Here is a 21,943-nt window from a genome sequence, read left to right as displayed (position 1 = left end):
GTCATCACATAACCCGGCACTCTTAAAGGGGCCCTGCACCAATAACCCAACCCAGCATGTACATACCACAGCATTGCTATACAAAGTGAATTGTTAGGTACATATAACAGCATTGGGTACACATTGTGTTATTGTCCCTTTGTGGCCTCTGCCACAAAACATTAAAGGAAACTTAATAAATTAAATTAACATTTAATTACCTGTGGTGATGATGCACTCCAGTCCCTGTGGTGTGAAGATGAGTGTAAGTGAGACACTACAGTTCAGTCTATGACACCCACAAGTCATGTACTCAAACGGAGCAAGCTTGGGGTTTGATGTGATAGAAGGTGAACTAGATGAGAACGGAAATAATCTATAATAAGTAAAGGCCCAAAAATTAGACAGTCGGTAACATATCATTAATTATTCTTCTCTTATCATGGAGAAATCAAATATTTGACACACTGTGTGTTTGAAACAAAGCTGATTTATTCACTATTTACAGAATATTAATCTTCAGCGCAGGTTATTAAGATCAGCAGAAACAAACCATAACTGCTGGAATGAACATGGTTCAGTCCTCAATGCAATCACAGTAAATCATGTTCTGGTCACTAATATGGTCTTTCCGGGGGCTTTTACCCAGCATTCCCCGTGGCAGGGAATGTGCCGCACCCAGACTGCAGGAGCCCAGTGCGCAGGCGCAGTAGGGGAGGGTATATTGAGCATGCGCAGTGTGATACTGGAGACGGAGAGGAACCGAAGCCAGCAACGCGATTCCGCAGCGGGTAAGAATCGCGGAGCGCAGAAGAATAATGGTCCGGCAGGCAGGTGAGGCGGCTTTCTAAACAACTGGGGTAGGCCGGAAGCCCTAAATAATAATCTGAAAATACTGTGTTTGCAGCTGCGGGGATTTCTTCCGCTAACAGGCCCAGGTTAACAGTCGCCATCATTGTAAAGGAGGGCGGAACGTTCTAGTGCGACGCCATTTTGATTCATTGTGTAACAGTGCATGCGGGACCATCTTAGTACAGGAACATAGTGGGCGGGGCTTCGGTGTCTGCTTCCAACCGGGTCCCAGTGCCCGGGAGAGACAATCAATGTCTCAGTTATTGTATCCTCACTCTCCACACAGGGCATTTCTCACCATCTCTCCTGAAGGCGCTGGTAAGTGGCAAGCTTAGAGTTTACATACCATAGAATTGTCAAAGAGCCCCAGAAGGTTGTGGGTTCAAGTCCCACTCCAGAGACTTGAGCCCAAAAATCTATACTGACTCTCCAGTGCAGTGCTGAGGGAGTGCTGCACTGTCGGAGGTGCCGTTTTTTCAGATGCAACGTTAAACCGAGGCCCTGTCTGTTCTCTCAGGAGGACGTAAAAGATCCCGGGACATTATTTCACAGAAGAGCAGGGGAGTTATCCCCAGTGTCCTGGCCAATATTTATCCCTAAATCAACATCATTAAAAAAAAACAGATTATCTGGTCATTATCACATTGCTGTTTGCAGGAGCTTGCTGTGCGCAAACTGGCTGTCGCCTGCCCTACACTGAACAGTGACTACAATTCAATAAGTACTTCATTGGCTATAAATCGCTTTGGGACGTCCAAGGTTGTGAAAGGCGCCATAGAAATGCAAATCTTTCATTCATTCAGAGGTCTGCCCCCATGTATAGTCCCAGGGTTGGAATCCCCATGTACAGTCCCAGGGTTAGAATCCCCATGTACAGTCCCAGGGTTAGAATTCCCATGTACAGTCCCAGGGTTAGAATCCCCGTGTACATTCCCAGGGTTGGAATCCCCATGTACAGTCCCAGGGTTGGAATCCCCATGTACAGTCCCAGGGTTAGAATCCCCATGTTCGGTCCCAGGGTTAGAATCCCCATGTACAGTCCCAGGGTTAGAATCCCCATGTACGGTCCCAGGGTTAGAATCCCCATGTTCGGTCCCAGGGTTAGAATCCCCATGTACGGTCCCAGGGTCGGAATCCCCGCATGCAGTCCCAGGGTTAGAATCCCCATGTTCGGTCCCAGGGTTAGAATCCCCATGTACGGTCCCAGGGTCGGAATCCCCGCATGCAGTCCCAGGGTCGGAATTCCCCGCGTGCGGTCCCAGGGTCGGAATTCCCCTCGTACGGTCCCAGGGTCGGAATTCCCCTCGTACGGTCCCAGGGTCGGAATTCCCCGCATACGGTCCCAGGGTTGGAATTCCCCGCATACGGTCCCAGGGTCGGAATTCCCCGCGTACGGTCCCAGGGTCGGAATCCCCATGTACAGTCCAAGGGTTGGAACCCGGCACCCGGAAGTGGAATTTCAGCCTCAGTGTTACAAGTTTCATCGGTTATAGGCTGGAGAGCGGTATAATTCAGTCTGACACCGAGCTGTGTGATTGGTTCAGTCTGTATATCACGGCCCCTTTTCAATTTGAGTGGTCAGGTATATAAATTCCCGGTAACCCTAATCCCGGATATAAAAGTGGGGAGAGCTGTGTTTAAATCAAAGAATCTCCTTGGAGATTCTCTGAGTGAAGGACCTGGTCAGCTTGAAACACCTGAAAGAGAAAAATCAGTGAAAAATGTCCAATGAGCATTTTTTGACAATTATCGACTCCCACAAGGATGGGGAATTCTAGAATAAGGAAGGAACCGGTCAGCATTTGAAAGTTCTTTACAAAGGATTCAAGCGACTCTTACATTTGGGATCTTTCTTTATTTCATCCACTCGAGGAGTTAGATAACAGGCTTCCTCCTGTGAATGTCGAGCTGGATTAGTGGGCTGTGATGGGTTTACTTGTTCATCTTTTGTTAAATACATTTGGTGAGTGAATTTAAATTTAAAACCAGGTTTGCAGGCGTGATGCTCTATTCTGACTGCCACAAAAGTGGCAGTCAGAGAAATCAACGGTTTAAATCAAACGTGGCCACAGTAAATAATAATTCTAATAGGTCTAAGAGCGTTAAAAAAACAAGCCTGAAGGCTTTGTGTCTTAATGCGAGCAGCATTTGTAATAAGGTGGACGAATTGGCTGCGCAAATAGAGGTAAACGAATATGATTTGGTTGGGATTACGGAAACGTGGCTCAAGGATGGCCAAGACTGGGAACTCAACATCCAGGGGTATTTGATATTCAGGAAAGATAGGCAAAAAGGAAAGGGAGGTGGGGTAGCATTACTGGTTAAAGAAGGGATTAATACAATTGTAATGAAGGATATTCGCTCTGACGATGTGGAATCTGTATGGGTAGAATTGAGAAATACTAAGGGGAAAAAAACATTAGTGGGAGTGGTATATAGACCTCCCAACAGTAAGGCGGAGGTTGGGGATGGCATGAAAAGGGAAATTAAAGAAGCGTGCAATAAGGGCACAGCAGTCATCATGGGTGACTTTAATCTACATATAGATTGGGCCAACCAAATTAGTAACAATACTGTGGAGGAGGAATTCCTGGAGTGTTTACGGGATGGTTTCCTGGACCAATATGTCGAGGAACCAACCAGAGATCAGGCCATCTTAGACTGGGTATTATGTAACGAGAAAGGATTAATTAGCAATCTTGTACGAGGCCACTTGGGTCTGAGCGATCACAATATGATTGAATTCATCATTAAGATGGAGAATGAAGTAGTTGACTCAGAGACTAGGGTCCTCAATAAATAAAGGAAACTACAATGGTCTGAGGAGCGAGTTGGGTAGGATTGATTGGGGAATGGCACTCAAAGGGTTGACGGTGGATAGGCAATGGCAAACATTCAAAGACCGAATGGATGAGCTACAGAATTTGTTCATCCCAGTTTGGCATAAAAATAAAACAAAAAAGGTGACTCAACCGTGGCTAACAAGGGAAATTAGGGATAGCATAAGATCCAAGGAGACGACATATAAATTGGCCAGAAAAAGCAATAATCCTGAGGATTGGGAGCAGTTTAGGATTCAACAAAGGAGGATAAAGGGATTAATTAAGAAAGGGAAAATAGAATATGAGAGTAATCTATCAGGGAACATAAATACTGACTGTAAAAGCTTTTATAGATATGTGAAGAGAAAAAGATTGGTGAAGTCAAGCGTAGGTCCCTTGCAGTCAGAATCAGGGGAATTTATAATGGGAAACAAAGAAATGGCAGACCAACTAAATTCATACTTTGGTTCTGTCTTCACAAAGGAGGACACAAATAACCTCCCAGAGATGCCGGGGAACATAGGGCCTGATGAAAGGGTGGAACTGAAAGAAATCAGTATTTGTAGGGAAATGGTGTTAGGAAAATTGATGGGACTGAAGGCCGATAAATCCCCAGGGCCTGATAATCTACATCCCAGGGTACTTAAGGAAGTGGCCCTAGAAATAGTAGATGCATTGCTGGTCATCTTCCAGAACTCGATAGACTCTGGAACAGTACCCATGGATTGGAGGGTAGCTAATGTCACCCCACTATTCAAAAAAGGTGGTAGAGAAAAAGGGGAGAATTATAGACCGGTAAGCCTGACATTGGTAGTGGGGAAAATGCTAGAATCTATTATAGAAGATGTAATAGCAGAGCACTTGGTAAGCAGTGACAGGATCGGACAAAGTCAACATGGATTTACAAAAGGTAAATCATGCTTGACTAATCTACTGGAATTTTTTGAGGATGTAACTGGTAAATAGATAAGGGAGAACCAGTGGATGTGGTGTATTTGGACTTTCAGAAGGCTTTCGAATGTTGTACAGAAACTAGAATTGTCTGTTCTGAAATTCTATCCTGTACTTCGAATTATGACTTTTGTAAATTCCTTTTACAGGGTATTAGAAGGGAGGATTTGCAGACGGGAAACTCAAACCAAACATCACATCAAGATCTGAGAGTCACTCAATTCATCAGGACCTGAATATCATCGCGCTTTGAATGTGGAAGGAGAAATGTTTGTTCTGTGTGTGGGAAAAGATTTCAAACATCAGTGTGACTGGAAAAGCACCGAGACACACACACCCGAGTGAGAGTGTTCCAGTGCACTGACTGTGGAAAGAGCTTTAACCAGTTACACAGCCTGAAAAAACATTGCACCATTCACAGCAGGGAGAAACCGTACACGTGTTCTGTGTGTGGATGAGGCTTCAACTGATCGTCCAACCTGGAGAGACACAAGGACACCCGAACCATGGAGAAACCGTGGAAATGTGGGGACTGTGGGAAGGGATTTAATTACCCGTCCCAGCTGGAAATTCATCAACGCAGTCACACTGGGGAGAGGCCGTTCACCTGCTCAGAGTGTGGGAAGGGATTCACTCAGTCATCCCACCTGCTGACCCACCAGCGAGTTCACACTGACGAGAGACCTTTTAAATGCTCCGACTGTGCGAACTGCTTTAAAAGCTCTGAGGAACTAATTCAACACCAGCGAGTTCACACTGATGAGAAACCATTCAGTTGCTCTCACTGTGGGAAGAGGTTCAGGCATTCATCCAATCTCATTGTACACCAGCGCACTCTCACTGGGGAGAGGCCGTTTACCTGCTCCGTGTGTGGGAAGGGATTCACTCAGTCATCCCACCTGCTGACACACCAGCGAGTTCACACTGGGGAGAGGCCGTTTACCTGCTCCGTGTGTGGGGAGGGATTCACTCATTCATCCAACCTGCTGAGACACCAGCGAGTTCACACTGGGGAGAGGCCATTCATCTGCTCTGTGTGTGGGAAGGGATTCACTTGTTCATCCACCCTGCTGACACACCAGCGAGTTCACACTGGGGAGAGGCCATTCAGTTGCTCTCACTGTGGGAAGAGGTTCAGGCATTCATGCAACCTCATTGTACACCAGTGCACTCACACTGGGGAGAGGCCGTTTACCTGCTCCGTGTGTGGGAAGGGATTCACTCAGTCATCCCACCTGCTGACACACCAGCGAGTTCACACTGGGGAGAGGCCGTTTACCTGCTCCGTGTGTGGGGAGGGATTCACTCATTCATCCAACCTGCTGAGACACCAGCGAGTTCACACTGGGGAGAGGCCATTCATCTGCTCTGTGTGTGGGAAGGGATTCACTTGTTCATCCACCCTGCTGACACACCAGCGAGTTCACACTGGGGAGAGGCCATTCACCTGCTCTGTGTGTGGGAAGGGATTCTCCCGTTCATCCCACCTGCTGAGACACCAGCGAGTTCACACTGGGGAGAGGCCGTTTACCTGCTCCATGTGTGGGAAGGGATTCTCCCGTTCATCCCACCTGCTGAGACACCAGCGAGTTCACAAGTGACTGCAGAAGTTAGATTCTGATGTTATTGCTGCTGTTAATCACATCCAGGACTGAAATCATCCTGACAGTTGAGGTTTATTTCTGCTGATGTTAAACTCCAGCCCAGTTATAGGGTTAATATTCTGGATATACAGCTGATTGACTTGTTGGGGCTGCAGTGACCCTTTAAGAACTGCTGTCTGTGATCTTTCCCCTTAATTTAGGACTTTCATAAGAAATTATTTGACAAAATTATGAATTTTATTTTAACCCTAAATTGATCTTTGGTACAAAATCTACAATTTATTGTTGAAAAGTTCCACTGATTAACATTTCCAATTAAAAACTGCTGATTAATCCTCACTGACAATTCTTACTGACTTGCACATTACACACAGTGGCACCTCCATTATCCACCAGAAAGAAGGGGAATGGGAATTGGTGGAGAATCGAGAGTCCCCAAATGTTGCCCCTCCCGTCTGGTACAGCAATCTCATCGGCATGGGAATGGAGACAAGTCCTATCCAAGTAACGGGCAGAGTTTAATCTTTCTGGGCCTGTGGGGCTGGTTTATATCAGACAGGAGGAGATTGGTGTCGGTGACTGCATCTAACCCGTACTGTACCTGCCCTCGGAGTATTTGATGGGACAGTATAGAGGGAGCTTTACTCTAACCCGTGCTGTACCTGCCCTGGGAGTGTTTGATGGGACAGTGCAGAGGGAGCTTTACTCTGCATCTAACCTGTGCTGTACCTGGCCTGGGAGTATTTGATGGGACAGTGTAGAGGGAGCTTTGAGCTTTATTCTGTATCTAACCCGGACTGTACCTGCCCTGGGAGTGTTTGATGGGACAGTGTAGAGGGAGCTTTACTCTGTATCTAACCCATGCTGTACCTGCCCTGGGAGTGTTTGATGGGACAGTGTAGAGGGAGCTTGAGTCTGTATCTAACCCGTTCTGTACCTGCCCTGGGAGTGTTTGATGGGACAGTGTAGAGGGAGCTTTCCTCTGTATCTAACCCGTGCTGTACATACCCTGGGAGTGTTTGATGGGACAGTGTAGAGGGAGCTTTACTCTGTATCTAACCCGTGCTGCACCTGCCCTGGGAGTGTTAAATGGCACAGTGTGGAGGGAGCTTTGAGCTTTATTCGGTATCTAACCTCTGCTGTACCTGCCTTGGGAGTGTTTGATGGGACAGTGTAGAGGGAGCTTTACTCTGTATCTAACCCGTGCTGTACCTGCCCTGGGAGTGTTAGATGGCACAGTGTAGAGGGAGCTTTGAGCTTTATTCTGTATCTAACCCGTGCTGTACCTGCCCTGGGAGTATTTGATGCGACAGTGTAGAGGGAGCTTTACTCTGTATCTAACCCATGCTGTACCTGCCCTGGTAGTGTTTGATTGGACAGTGAAAGGGAGCTTTACTCTGTATCTAACCCATGCTGTACCTGCCCTGGGAGTGTTTGATGGGACAGTGTAGAGGGGAGACGTGGTGTTCACGTCGATGACAACAACGGCGGTGCATTAACCCAGAATCCCCCGCGCGGCAGAAGGTGCCCCATCAATGATGACAGGAGCCGAGTGCGCCAGCGCAGTAACTATTGGCACTGGGCATGCGCAGTGTGAGTGGTGGCGATGATCTGAACAGAACAGGTGGGTTAGCAGCCAGGATCCGGAAGAAGATTGTTGTCGCAGGGGATCGTTTGGACCCACGGGTGGGTTTAAAAGCTTTATAAACACCTGGTGTAGGCCTGAGGCAGTGAATAAGAGCCCACAGGCCCCGTGTTTCCCCGGTTACAGGCCCGGTCAGTGACCGCCCGTGTGATCCGGGTCACTGTCCGCCGTCTTGGACATGCGGATCTCACGGCGCATGCGTGGCACTTTGGGCAGGAACAAAGAGTGGGCGGGGCTTCAGGGTCTCTGTCAGTTTGATTGGTCCACATGTTTCTCTCAAATTAGCGGCCCCTGAAAGGGAGCCTTGGGCTGATTCTTGTTTTTTTTAAATAATCGTTTTTTAAATTTATGATTGAACATTTTATTTACAGTTAATGACATTACAGAGCTCAGGTCTCGGCTCTCTGTACAAAGTCACAAGCCATCATTCCCTACAAGGCAGGGGTCACAGTCTCTTCAAGTTAATGATGTGATCTCCAAGCTTCTTGGTCGTCTTCACTTGTTCATCCAGATAGTGGGTCTCCAGAAATTCACACAGATGAGGGTCGGCGCTCCCAGTGGAGAGTTTGTGCAGATCTGGCAGACTCTGGTCGACATTCTTCTTCATCCACAGAGCTCTCTGCATCGCCGAGCGGAGCCTCCCGCTCTCCCAGCCGAACACATGTGACCCTGGGACAACCCAGTCTCACCTTATTGGTCCATTCAAAAAGGCCCAGTGACCCGCAGAGAAAATCAGCAGCTCATTCATTTTATTCACACTCTGCACACAGCGGATGTAGAACTGAACCCAACCAGAGTAGAGGGAGGGAGAAAACTGGGAGTGGAGGAAAGAAATGTTGGAGATGGTGCGATGGGTTTGGATTTCAGCACAGGGAGGAGGGAGAGTGTGTGGGATGGGGCTTTACAGCTTTGGGGGAGCAAGAGAGGAAAGAATGTTCCATAGAAACTAGAATTGTCTGTTCTGGATTTCTATCCTGAACTTAGTGATGACTTTTGTAAATTCCTTTTACAGGGTATTAGAAGGGGAAAATATGCAAACGAGAAACTCAAACCAAACATCATGTGAAGAGCTGACAGATTCACTCGATTCATCAGGACCTGAATATCATCGTGCTTTGAATGTGGAAGGAGAAATGTTTGTCCTGTGTGTGGGAAAAGATTTCAAACATCAGTGTGACTGGAAAAGCACCGAGACACACACACCCGAGTGAGAGTGTTCCAGTGCACTGACTGTGGAAAGAGCTTTAACCAGTTACACAGCCTGACAAAACATCGCACCATTCACAGCGGGGAGAAACCGTACATGTGTTCTGTGTGTGGATGAGGCTTCAACCGATCGTCCAACCTGGAGAGACACAAGGACACCCGCACCACGGAGAAACCATGGAAATGTGGGGACTGTGGGAAGAGATTCAATTAACTGTCCCAGCTGGAGATTGGGGATAGCCTGTTCACCCCTCTCTCGGAAGGGATTTACTCAATTGTCTAGCACGCTGACATGCCAGCGAGCTCGCAATAGGGAGAGGCCGTTCACCTGCTCCGTGTGTGGGAAGGGATTCATTTGTTCATCCCACCTCACTGCACACCAACTTGATCACGCTGATGAGAGACCTTTTAAATGCTCTGACTGTGGGAACAGCTTTAAAACCTCTGAGGAGCTGATTGAACACCAGCGAGATCACACTGACGAGAGACCGTTCTGTTGCTCTCATTGTGGGAAGAGGTTCCGGCAGTCATTCCATCTGGCTGAACACCAGCTCCTTCACACTCATGAGAGTCCATTCAGTTGCTCTCACTGTGGGGAGAGGTTCAGCCAGTCATTGCAACTCGCTGAACACCAGCAGGTTCACACCAAGGAGAGACTGTTCAACTGCTCCGTGTGTGGGAAGGGATTCACTCGCTCAGTCCAACTTTTGACACACAAGCAAGTTCACACAGGGGAGAGGCCATTCATCTGTTCAGTGTGTGGGAAGAGATTTACTCGTTCAAGCCACCTTTTGGTGCACAAACGAGTTCACACCGGGGAGAGACCGTTCACCTGCTCTGTCTGTGGGAAGAGTTTCCCTGGTTCATCCCACCTTTTGACGCACCAGCGAATTCACACCGGGGAGAGGCCATTTACCTGCTCCGTGTGTGGGAAGAGTTTCACTCATTCATCCCACCTCTTGGTACACCAGCGAATTCACACAGGGGAGAGGCCATTTACCTGCTCTGTGTGTGGGAAGAGATTCGCTCAGTCATCAACCCTGATGACACACCAGCAAGTTCACTTTGATAAGAGACCTTTTAAATGTTCTGACTGTGAGAAGAGCTTTAAAAGAAGAAATGATCTGCTGACACACCAACGCACTCACACTGGGGAGAATCTGTTCACCTGCTCCGTGTGTCAGAGGGGATTCACTAATTCATTCTACCTGCTGAGACACCAGCGAATTCACACTGGGGGAGACTGTTCATCTGCTCCGTGTGTGGGAAGAGATTCACTGAATCGTTCCACCTACTGAGACACCAGCGCACTCACACTGGGGAGAGGCCATTCACCTGCTCCGAGTGTGGGAAGGGATTCATTTGTTCATCCAACCTCACTACGCACCAGCGAGTTCATACTGGGGAGAGGCCGTTCACCTGCTCAGAGTGTGGGAAGGGATACACCCAGTCATCCGGCCTCAGTAAACACCAGCGAGTTCACACTGGGGAGAGGCCATTCACCTGCTCTGTGTGTGGGAAGAGTTTATTTCGTTCATCCCAACTTTTGGTACACCAGCGAGTTCGCACCAGTGAGAAGCCGTTCACCTGCTCCATGTGTGGGAAGCGATTCACTTGTTTACCCTACCTTTTGAAACACCAGCGAGTTCACACTGAAGAGAGGCGGTTCACCTGCTCCGTGTGTGGGAAGGGATTCACTTGTTCATTCAACCTCACTATGCACCAGTGAGTTCACACTGGTGAGAGTTTGTTCACCTGCTCCGTGTGTGGGAAGAGATTCGCTCTGTCATCAACCCTGCTGAGACACCAGCAAGTTCACTCTGATAAAAGAGACCTTTTAAATGTTCTTACAGTGAGAAGACCTTTAAAAGCAACATAAGAACATAAGAAATAGGAGCAGGAGTAGGCCAATCGGCCCCTCGAGCCTGCTCCGCCATTCAATAAGATCATGGCTGATCTGATCCTAACCACCAATCTACTATCACTGAACCATCTCCTGAATCTAACAGAATTAGACACACGAAATAGGAGCAGGAGCAGGCTGAGACACCAACGCACTCACATTGCAGAGAATCCGTTCACCTGCTCCGTGTGCCAGAAGGAATTCACTTGTTCATCCCACCTACTGAGCCACCAGTGCATTCACACTGGGGAGAGGCCATTCACCTGCTCTGTGTGGCGGAAGAGATTCAGTGATTCATCCAACCTAAAGAGGCACCAGCGAGTTCACACCGGGGAGATGCCATTCACTTGCTCAGTGTGTGGGAAGGGATTCATTCAGGCATCCAACCTGCGGACACACCAGCGAATTCACACGTTACTGCCAAAATTGGATTCTGCTGTTATTGCTGCTGATAATCACATCCAGGACTGAACCCTGTTCATTTTGACAGTTGGCGTTTGTTTCTGTTGATGTTAATGACCCCTATAACTGGGCTGGAGATTAACATTCTGGATCAATGTCAAATAAATTGGCATTGTTTCAAACACACTGTGTCGAGTATTTGTTTCCTCCAAGATAAGAGATTAATTGATATCCTGTTACTGACTGCTCCATTTTTGGCCCTTTTCTCCTGTCTAAATATAGATTATTAGCTGGGGGTGCCCGGCATTGCCAGGGCAATTTTGGGCTGCGCGGTCTCCCTGCTGCTGTCTGTCCCCCCTCTCTCTCCCTCTCCCCCTCTCCCTTTGCTGTCCTCTCCCTCTCCCTCCCCTCTCCCTGGCTAGCGCCTGAGGCCTGGTGCCGTTGTGATAGCGGCCATGCGGGGCCTAGTGCTTGAGGCACGGCCGGGCTGTCGGGCCGAGACGGACCCGAACTGAGCTCCCCCGCGGATCGCGCGGCTGACGGCCGGCCGCTGCCGCTCCCCCGACCGCTGTGTGTGTCGGGCCAGGCGGTTGCGAGGCACGGCCCGAGTGAGCCCAACTTACCTGCCGCTCCGGCGGGGCGGGAGCGGGATCAGGAGCCACAATGTGGGGGTTTCTTTTGCTGCTGCTGTCCCTGTGGGGATGGAAAAAATGGCGGCGAAGTTTAGGGAGACTGGAGGATTAGGACCCGCCCGTGATGCACTGATTGGTCAACCATCAGGTGAGTGAACTGTAGGATTGGTCAAGCAGCATGTCACTCAACGCTAATGAGAGGTAGGATTGGTGAACAGCTAATGAGTGGATTTTTGAACTTTTTTGTATACTGTCCAAACAATTTTTGTCTGACGAAAAAGTAATTATGCCTACGAGAGTCCCCTAACGATAAGCTTTCTTTCGATATAACATACGTGTAGGTACGCTCTATAACTTTTGATTGTATAGCCAGAAAGACAGAGAGACAGACAGAGAGACAGACAGACAGAGAGACATACCGGTTTATATATATAGATTTCAGTTCTCATACCTTCGGTTACTCTCATGGACAAGTCCCAGCTCCCCATACCTTCCAGAGTGCCTCTCCTAGCCTTGGTATCCAGGGAAGGTATCGGTAACATGCCCGGGATCACTAAACACAAAACCCAGTCTGTTAATCACCTTCAGCTACTGGACTTAGCATGTGCCCCACAGCATCTCTCTCACCTTCGATGTGTGAATAGAGCATCACACCTGCAAACCTGGTTTTCAATTTAAATGCACTCAGCATATGCATTGAACAAGAGATGAACAAGTAAACAGATCACGGCCCAATCCTCCAGCTCTATATTGTAGGCCGATGAGACTCTTGATGCACTGTCAACAACACCAAAGACTACGAGTTGAACTTATACAAAGTAGGCTTTTATTGACTAAGAACTGGAGCATGCCTCTGCTAGTGGATCCATCCTAAGAGCTCCCGGGGGAAGGGTGGTGAGTCACCTTTATACCCGGGCTTAGGGGTGGAGCCAGGGGCGGAGACATGCCCGGACCTGAACAGAGTTAACAGTGGCTTACCGCACAGACATGTACAGAGTTAGCAGTGGTTTACCACAACTCTGTTAAGGTGCCATGTACTGCTGGACTGCTCTGCATTTTGCCTGTAATGGAAAATAACTGAAGATTTGTCCCAGTGTAACCTTTGCGGTCATGAAATGAGTGTGTCTTTTAATGAGTCTCACGTCCTTGCTCATGTCAGCTGCAATTGTGTAGAAAGGGGATGTGTAAAGAGATAGTTTGTGTATGGAGATGTGAAAGAAGGAAATGGTGTCTGTGTGTGATAGTGACACAGCCTTGACGTCACAGTCAGAACAATGCACAGATATCCTTGTGGTTATGGTTTGGGCAGGGCCAGGTCAATAATGTGGTAAACAAGTTAAATATAAATATCGCCAGTGTAGTCACAGCTTGTCAGAACAGACCTGGGGAGAAGAGAGCTCTGAATCCACTGTATTATCTCTGTTCTCCGGATCGGGTAACTATACTCTGTCTGTATTTTTGCAATGATGTTAATAAAGTCAGTAAAACACAACCTGTTGTTGTGAGCTTGATTATCTGGTGTCTGAAATCACAAGACTCAATTTTTAGAGTCAACAAGATGAATAAGTAAACATATCACAACCCAATACTCCAGCTCTATATTAACAGGAGAAAGTCTGTTATCACACTTCTCAAGTGGACAGAATAAAGAAAGCCTCCAGAATCATTGTAAATATCTGTCAAATTCTGACATATCAATTGTCATTGTATGTTCCATTGATGTCAATGGAAGATGAGACAGGGGCTGGAGAGCAGGGGTGAAAGAGGAGTTGGGGTGAGGGGGTTGGAGAGTAGGGGTGAAAGGAGTTGGGGTGAGGGGGTTGGAGAGTAGGTGTGAAAGAGGAGTTGGGGTGAGGTGAGTTGGAGAGTAGGGGTGAAAGGAGTTGGGGTGAGGGGGTTGGAGAGTAGGGGTGAAAGAGGAGTTGGGGTGAGGGGGTTGGAGAGTAGGGGTGAAAGAGGAGTTGGGGTGAGGGGGTTGGAGAGTAGGGGTGAAAGAGGAGTTGGGGTGAGGGGGTTGGAGAGTAGGTGTGAAAGAGGAGTTGGGGTGAGGGGGTTGGAGAGTAGGGGTGAAAGAGGAGTTGGGGTGAGGGGGTTGGAGAGTAGGGGTGAAAGAGGAGTTGGGGTGAGGGGGTTGGAGAGTAGGGGTGAAAGGAGTTGGGGTGAGGGGAGTTGGAGAGTAGGTGTGAAAGAGGAGTTGGGGTGAGGTGAGTTGGAGAGTAGGGGTGAAAGAGGAGTTGGGGTGAGGGGGGTTGGAGAGTAGGGGTGAAAGAGGAATTGGGGTGAGGGGGTTGGAGAGTAGGGGTGAAAGAGGAGTTGGGGTGAGGGGGGTTGGAGAGTAGGGGTGAAAGAGGAGTTGGGGTGAGGGGGTTGGAGAGTAGGGGTGAAAGAGGAGTTGGGGTGAGGGGGTTGGAGAGTAGGGGTGAAAGAGGAGTTAGGGTGAGGGGGTTGGAGAGTAGGGGTGAAAGAGGAGTTGGGGTGAGGGGGGTTGGAGAGTAGGGTTGAAAAAGGAGTTGGGGTGAGGGGAGTTGGAGAGTAGGGGTGAAAGAGGAGTTGGAGAGTAACAACAACAACTTGCATTTAGATAGCACCTTTAACGCAGTGAAACATCCCAAGGTGCTTCACTGTAGCGTTAGTAAACCAAATTTGACTCTGAGCCACATGAGGAGATATTAGGGCAAATGGCCAAAAGCTTGTTCACAGAGGTAGGATTTAAGGAATGTCTTAAAGGAGGATAGAAAGGTGGAGAGGTTTAGGGAGGGAATTCCAGAGCTTGGGACCTCGACAGCTGAAGACACAGCCGCCAATGGTGGAGTGATTAAAATCGGGGATGCGCAAGAGGCCAGAATTGGAGGAGTGCAGAGATCTCAGAGGTTGTAGGGCTGAAGGAGTTTACAGAGATAAGGAGAGGGGAGGCCATGGAGGATTCCTCTGGTGCTGGAATCAAGAACAAGAGGCCTTAATCTTAAAATTAGAGCTCGGCCATTCAGGGGTGAAATCAGGCAGCACTTTTTCACTCACAGGGTAGTAGAATTGTGGAACTCTCTCCCCCAAAGGGCTGTGGATGCTGGGGGTTGATTGGAGCATTCAAGACTGAGATTGTAGTGTATGTATCTTGAAGAAGGAACTATATTCTGCAGCCCCTGTATACTGCAGTACCAGTAGTGACCACCCCTGTATATAAACCTGTGTAGTAACTTTGTATAGTAGTTCCAGTTTTGTCTCCATTCAGTAAACACCTGTTATAACCAACTTCTGCAGTCCATGTCTCAATTACACACGGACATTACATTGGCGACGAACAGATCTGAACTTACCTACAGTTCTGCATCACCTCACGGGGATCCATCCCTGAAGCAAACTTATTAGAGGTCGAAGCCAGAAGGAAGAAATCCAAAAAACCCCCCAGAAGAAACGGGCGTCGACCGTGGGCAACCGCCCTCTGATTCATCGAATTCGAAGATTTGCAGGAGAGGCTGTCGAGAGCTGGACTTGGTTCTCCAGTCTATGGTGTTCCAGCTAATCGGGCTGGTGGCAGGTAGTACACTGATCCTTCCTGGGCTGCGGCAGGCTAGAGCTCGATTGGGTGGCTTTTCAATGGGGCCAAGCAGCGTTGTTGGGAAGAGGAGAGAGTGAGAGAGGGTGGAGCACACAGGGCATGGCCGGTACTGCGAAGCCGGGCAGCGTACATATCAGAGAAGAGGGAGGAAAGTGTCCCATAGGGTCTGCTCTGATGACGGGAACAGTAATTAAAATAAAAGAAATAGAAATTAGAAGCGCAGAAAGCCGCGAGGAGCTGCAGTTTGCCACAGGGACCGTGGAGAGTGGCGTTGGCAGCAGGCGAAGACCATCGAGCGTCGCCATCAAGTCATAAAAATGCCAGCAACAGCACTGGCAGCAGCGGAAAAGGCAGAAAGCGCGGGAGGCACCATCTTAATCCAGCGGGGAAGAGGGCAAAGCGCGGGAGGCGCCATTTTGTTCAATCGGGGAAGAAGGCAAAGCGCGGGAGGTGCCATCTTAGATCTCCAAGATGCCGAAGGCTGGCAATATCACTGCCTTCGATAATGCAATAGAAGACTGGACCACGTATGTGGAAAGAGTCGAAGTATATTGCAAGGCAAATGAAGTAGCCGATGAGAAAAAGGCATCGGTACTACTAAACTTAATGGGCGCAAGAACGTACGGCCTATTGTGGAACCTGATCACTCCAGTCAAACCAATGGCGAAGAGTTTTAACGAAATTGTTGATATCCTACAGGAACACCTAAATCCTACACCGCTGCTGATAGCAGAAAGATTTAAATTCGACAAGAAAAATCAGCATAAAGATGAGAGCAATGCTGATTACCTTACACAAGCTATCAAAGCACTGCCAGTTCGGAGCAGGACTGGCAGATACGCTACGGGACAAATTTGTCTGTGGACTCCTGAGTGAAGGAACCCAGAAGAGGTTACTCTCAGAGAAAGAGCTGATGCTAGATAAGGCTTTCAGCGTGGCAGTATCGTACGAAGCAGCAGCAAGGGGAGCTGCGGAAATATAGCAAAAGCCACAGGAATACGGCACCCATGAAATGACATGGGGATTTGAAAAATGTTATCACTGCGGCAGAACAACCCATGACCAGAAGGACTGCTGGTCCAAGGACAGAACATGCAGGCAATGCGGAAAGATGGGACACATTGCACGAGTTTGCAGGTCCGGGAAGAAGACTAACGACAACAAAAAGACTACTAAGGAACAGTACAGGAATGTACAAAAGATGACGGACAGTAGTTCCGAAGACCAGAAGAACGATAGTGAATCCAGGAACAAGAGACTAAGCTGTCTCAAACTACACAACATAAACGCAAAAGAGGATCACCGAACTATTTGGGTCACCCTCACGATAGCAGGGTCCCAAGTCAAAATGGAATTGGATACAGGATCAGCCCTGACCATCATGAATTGACGAGACTATGAGCGGCTATTCTCACACATGCCCTTGAAAGATACATCCATTGTCTTGAAGACATATATGGGGCAGAAAGTATACCCCAGAGGGAAAATAAGGGTGCCTGTCGAATACAACGGCAAGGAAATACAGAAATTGTATCTGTACATACTGCAAGATGGTGGACCACCGTTATTGGGACGTGAATTGATCAGAAAGATAAGCTTAGACTGGCACTCCATTCAGGCACTGACTGTGGCTGGTAAAAAGGATGACGACGTCACACCTGGATTATTGTCAAAAATCTTAGCTAACGCTAAAGAGGTATTTCAACAAGGACTGGGAACTCTTAAAGGCATAACCGCCTCGATAAAAATAGAAGAGAATGCAATTCCCAAGTTTTTCAAAGCAAGACCGATACCGTATGCAATTTGCCCAGCCATCGAGGCAGAGCTGGAGAATCTGGAGAATGCAGGCGTGTTAACTAAGGTAGACTGGAGCGAGTGGGCAACACCCATCATTCCTGTCATGAAGAAAACGTTAAACAATAAGTCTGAGGAGCCAAGGAAGGTTCGCATCTGTGGGGACTTCAAGGTGACTGTGAATCCAGTCCTTCACACAGTACAGTATCCTCTTCCGAGGATAGAAGATATTTTCGCCTCACTATCTGGAGGGAAACATTTTACAAAAATTGACCTAGTGCAAGCATATTTGCAGACGGAGGTTGAAGAATCCTCTAGGAAATATCTCACGATAAACACTCACAAAGGTCTTTACCAGTATAATCGACTGGTATTTGGAGTAGCATCAGCTCCAGCTATATGGCAAAGAGCAATGGAACAAGTCCTGCAAGGGATTCCGGGGACTCAGTGTTACTTGGACAACATCCTAGTGACAGGTGAAAATGACAGTGAACACTTTGCCAACCCAGAGCAGGTGCTCACTAGACTAAGAGAGCATGGGCTACGAACCAATCGCCCCAAGTGCGAGTTTTTTAAGAAACAAATATCGTATTGTGGCCATGTGATTGATGAAGAGTGGTTACATAAGTCCCCTGACAAAATTGAAGCGGTAGTTAAGGCTCCAGCGCCTGAAAATGTGTCGCAACTGAGGTCATTCCTCGGATTGGTGAATTACTACCGTAAGTTTTCGCTGAATTTGTCCACAATTCTTCACCCACTGAATGCCCTGCTACAAACTGGAGTAGCATGGAAATGGAGTGATGAATGTAAGCGGGCCTTTCAGAAGTGTAAAGGCCTGATCACTTCAAGAGAAGTATTGGCTCACTACAACCCATCACTACCGATAAGACTGGCGTGTGATGCGTCTCCCTACGGCGTTGGAGCGGTACTGTCACATAAATCCCTTGATGGTTCAGAGAGGCCGATAGCTTTTGTGTCACGCTCGTTAACTGCAGCCGAGCGTAACTACGCCCAGATTGACAGAGAGGCCCTCAGCCTGGTGTGGGGGGTGAAGAAGTTCAATCACTACCTGCACGGACAGAAATTTACTCTACTAACTGATCATCAACCTCTTGTCTCCATTTTCAACCCTAAGAAGGGCGTCCCGATAATGACAGCACAATGGCTACAGAGGTGGTCCCTTTTCCTAGGGGCACACCAATATGACATCGAGTACAAAGGAACTAAACAGCATGGGAATGCTGATGGATTGTCACGCCTACCATTGCCGACGGTGGAAGAAGCACCTGCAGTGGATCCTGTGGAGATATTCCACTCGACCATAGTCGAATGTCTACCTGTGACGAATGCAAACATAGAAAAGGAAACACGAAATGACCCAACACTCTCCAGGGTCTATGATTTAATGGTGAAGGGATGGCCAGCACATGGCGAACCACTGTTGCCAGCATTCTCGCCGAGAAGAGAACAGCTGTCAGTGTGCCGAGGAACCTTGATGTGTGGATCCAGAGCAGTAATTCCACCCAAATTGAAGGATAGCGTGCTCAATGAGCTTCATGAGGGTCATCTGGGAGGGGTAAAAATGAAGAACTTAGCCAGAGCGTTTGTGTGGTGGCTGGGAATCGATAGAGAAATCGAAGAGATGAACAAGAGCTGTACAGGATGCCAGAGGTCCAAAACGCCCCACCACAAGCCCCTCTACATCCATGGGAGTGGCCCTCATCCCCATGGCAAAGGGTGCACAAGGTGGATAACTTCTTGTTTGCCTACCGGAATGCGACACATGCGGTTACCAACCAAACTCCAGCCATGATGTTCTTCAATCGAAGACTAAGATGCCGCTTGGATTTGGTTAAGCCAAACATCAGAAGAGATGTGGAGAACAGGCAGTTTCAGAATATGAATGAAAGGCCAACCAGGAGTTTCAAGATAGGTCAACCAGTTTTGGCCCGGGACTACCGCACAGAGAAATGGCAGCCAGGAATGATCTGCACATGGCAAGGACCTCTAATGTATACTGTGGACGTTGCAGAGAGCATTGTAAGACGCCATGCTGACCAGATTCTAGAGTCACTGGAAAACGTCAAATCTACACCACGATCCTATACACCTGGTGATGAAACCGAAGTACCAATTGCATCTACCTCAGAATCGGTGATATTGGAAGCAGACGAACCAACGTTGATCCCGAATCAACTTTGCCAGAAGAACCTGATACCCCAAAGAGGCGTTATCCGGACAGAATCAGGAAGCCTCCTCAAAGACTGAATTTATAATTGATTAACTTCAGCTAATGTATATAGCAACTGTAATTGTAAATATGTTATTTAATTATTAATCGAATGTTATATACTGTTTAGCTAAAAGGGGAGGAATTGTAGTGTATGTACCTTGAAGAAGGAACTATATTCTGCAGCCCCTGTATACTGCAGTACCAGTAGTGACCACCCCTGTATATAAGCCTGTGAAGTAACTTTGTATAGTAGTTCCAGTTTTGTCTCCATTCAGTAAACACCTGTTATAACCAACTCCTGCAGTCCGTGTCTCAATTACACATGGACATTACAGAGATGATGGATTTTTGTGAGGTAATTGTTCCAAGGGATGTGGAATAAAGGCGGATAAATGGAGTTAAGATACGGATCAGCCCTGATCTAATTGAATGGTGGAGCAGGCTCGATGGGCTGAATGGCCTCCTCCTGTTCCTAATGTTCCTGTGACACACTCAGAAATGCCCCGGAGCAGTGAAATCCCACTGGGCCCCAGCACATGCTCAACGGAAAGCCCAAGTCAAGGGCAAACCCAGCGAGCCCTCTCTGAACCCAGTTTGCTGCTCCCTCTGTGCCCAGCACTACCTGCACCCCCGGCACACGGCAGTGGAATTTCAGCCTCAGTATTACAAGTTTCATCGGTTACAGGCTGGAGAGCGGAATAATTCAATCTGTCACCGAGCTGTGTGATTGGTTCAGTCTCCACTAATATTGAGTGTCAGAAATGCCCAAGAAGCAGTTTTTGACTAATATCGGCTCCCACAGGGATGAGGAATTCACAGAGTTACAGAGTCTGCAGCACAGAAACAGGCCATTCAGCCCAACTGGTCCGTGCTGGTGTTTCTGCTCCACATGAGCCTCCTCCTGCTCCTCTTCATCCAAACCTATCAGCAGATCCTTCTATTCCTTTCTCCCTCATGTACTTATCGAGCTTCCCCTGAAATGTATCCGTGCTATTCACCTCTACCACTCCATGTGGTAGCGAGTCCCACATTCTCACCACTCTCTGGGTAAAGAATTCCATGTTGGATTTATTGGTGACTGTCGTATATTTATGGCCCCTAGTTTTGGATTCCCCCTCAGAAGGAAACATCTCTACGTCCACCCTATCGAACCTCTTCATAGTTTTAAAGACCTCCATCATAAGAAACATAAGAAATAGAAGCAGGAGTAGGCCATAAGACCCCTCGAGCCTGCTCCACCATTCAATAAGATCAGGGCTGATCTTCGACCTCAGCACCACTTTCCTGCCCCTTCTCCATATCCCTTGATTCCCCACGATTAAGAAGCATCAGCAAATAAGACCTTGAAGAAGTAGTCAGCCAGCTGCATAATTCAACGTGGCTTTGTATCCAGCTAGCCATGTCTCTGCTGGAAAATACTTTCCCATACCGATAACAAGAGTAAGAGATAGCTCATGAATATGAAGCCTCCTACAGTCGACAAGCTTCTTACTGACGGATTCAGGGGGTACTCGAGTTCAAAGGACAGGCTTAGTAGTTGATTGATTAACCATGTAAACCAATGAAGTATCAATATTCCCACGTATACACCCCATTAGTAAGAAGTGGGTGTTGTCTAATAAACTATATAAACTAAGCTGTATTGTCACTTTTCCTCTGAGAACGGAGCCTCCAGCTGGGGTTGGCTGAGGTGGTTCTCCTGTGTGCACTCATAATAAACTATTGATCTGGGATTAACACCTGAGTCTGTTAGTTCTGTTTTACCATCCAGATTTTCCTCGCTTACAGCTTGGTGTCAGAAGTGGGATACCACCGGACTGCTGATCGATCCTCCACAATGACCTACACGGAGGGATGAGTAGCAATATTCACCCTTAACGTGGAAGACCGCGAGGCGGATCGGGGTAACAGTGTTACAAAGAACAGCGAGTGAAGGAGAAACAGGCTCCAGGTGTGGATCAATAGGACACGTTTTAGGGTACAAACAGACCCGAGGAGTTTAGAAACTCTAGGGTTGGAAAGCGCCGGGAAGAGTGCTAAGGGGAAAAGCGCTAGTTGGGAAAGCGCTGGGTGGGTAAAGCACCGGGGGGGTGGGGGGAAGCGCTAGGTTAAAAATCGCCGACGGTCAGGAGGGGCCGGGGGAGAAGAGCTTAAAGGGTGTTTCTCTGGGGATAGGGAGTCCTTGCGACACTAAATACCGGGTGATGATCTGGTGGGATTAAAGGGTAGTTAGAGCATAAGTGTTTGTCTGCTTAGAGCATAAGTGCTTGTCTGTCTAGAGTATAAGTTTTGTGTCATCATTCCAATAAAACATAAGATTGGATCCTTGAGAGTCACGGGGTGATCAACACAGTCAAGGGTGGT

The 21,943-nt window shown here is 48.0% G+C and overlaps 1 protein-coding gene across 1 annotated transcript; it reads left to right on the top strand.

The window, feature by feature from the left end:
- Window positions 1-3,182: 3,182 nt before the first annotated feature.
- Window positions 3,183-10,805, top strand: LOC147118462 (uncharacterized). The gene is given in 3 exon segments (XM_085983915.1): window positions 3,183-6,193; window positions 9,125-10,295; window positions 10,298-10,805. Coding segments are annotated over 3 exon segments (2,745 nt in total). The 5' UTR covers window positions 3,183-5,110; the 3' UTR covers window positions 10,789-10,805.
- The last annotated feature ends 11,138 nt before the right edge of the window (window positions 10,806-21,943 follow it).

The sequence above is a fragment of the Somniosus microcephalus genome, chromosome 4 (genome assembly GCF_052327205.1).
Source record: "Somniosus microcephalus isolate GS21.2 chromosome 4, FLI_Smic_1.0, whole genome shotgun sequence".
NCBI lineage: Eukaryota > Metazoa > Chordata > Chondrichthyes > Squaliformes > Somniosidae > Somniosus > Somniosus microcephalus.
Note: the sequence above shows the minus strand (reverse complement) of the source record. Positions and strands in the feature narration are given on the sequence as shown.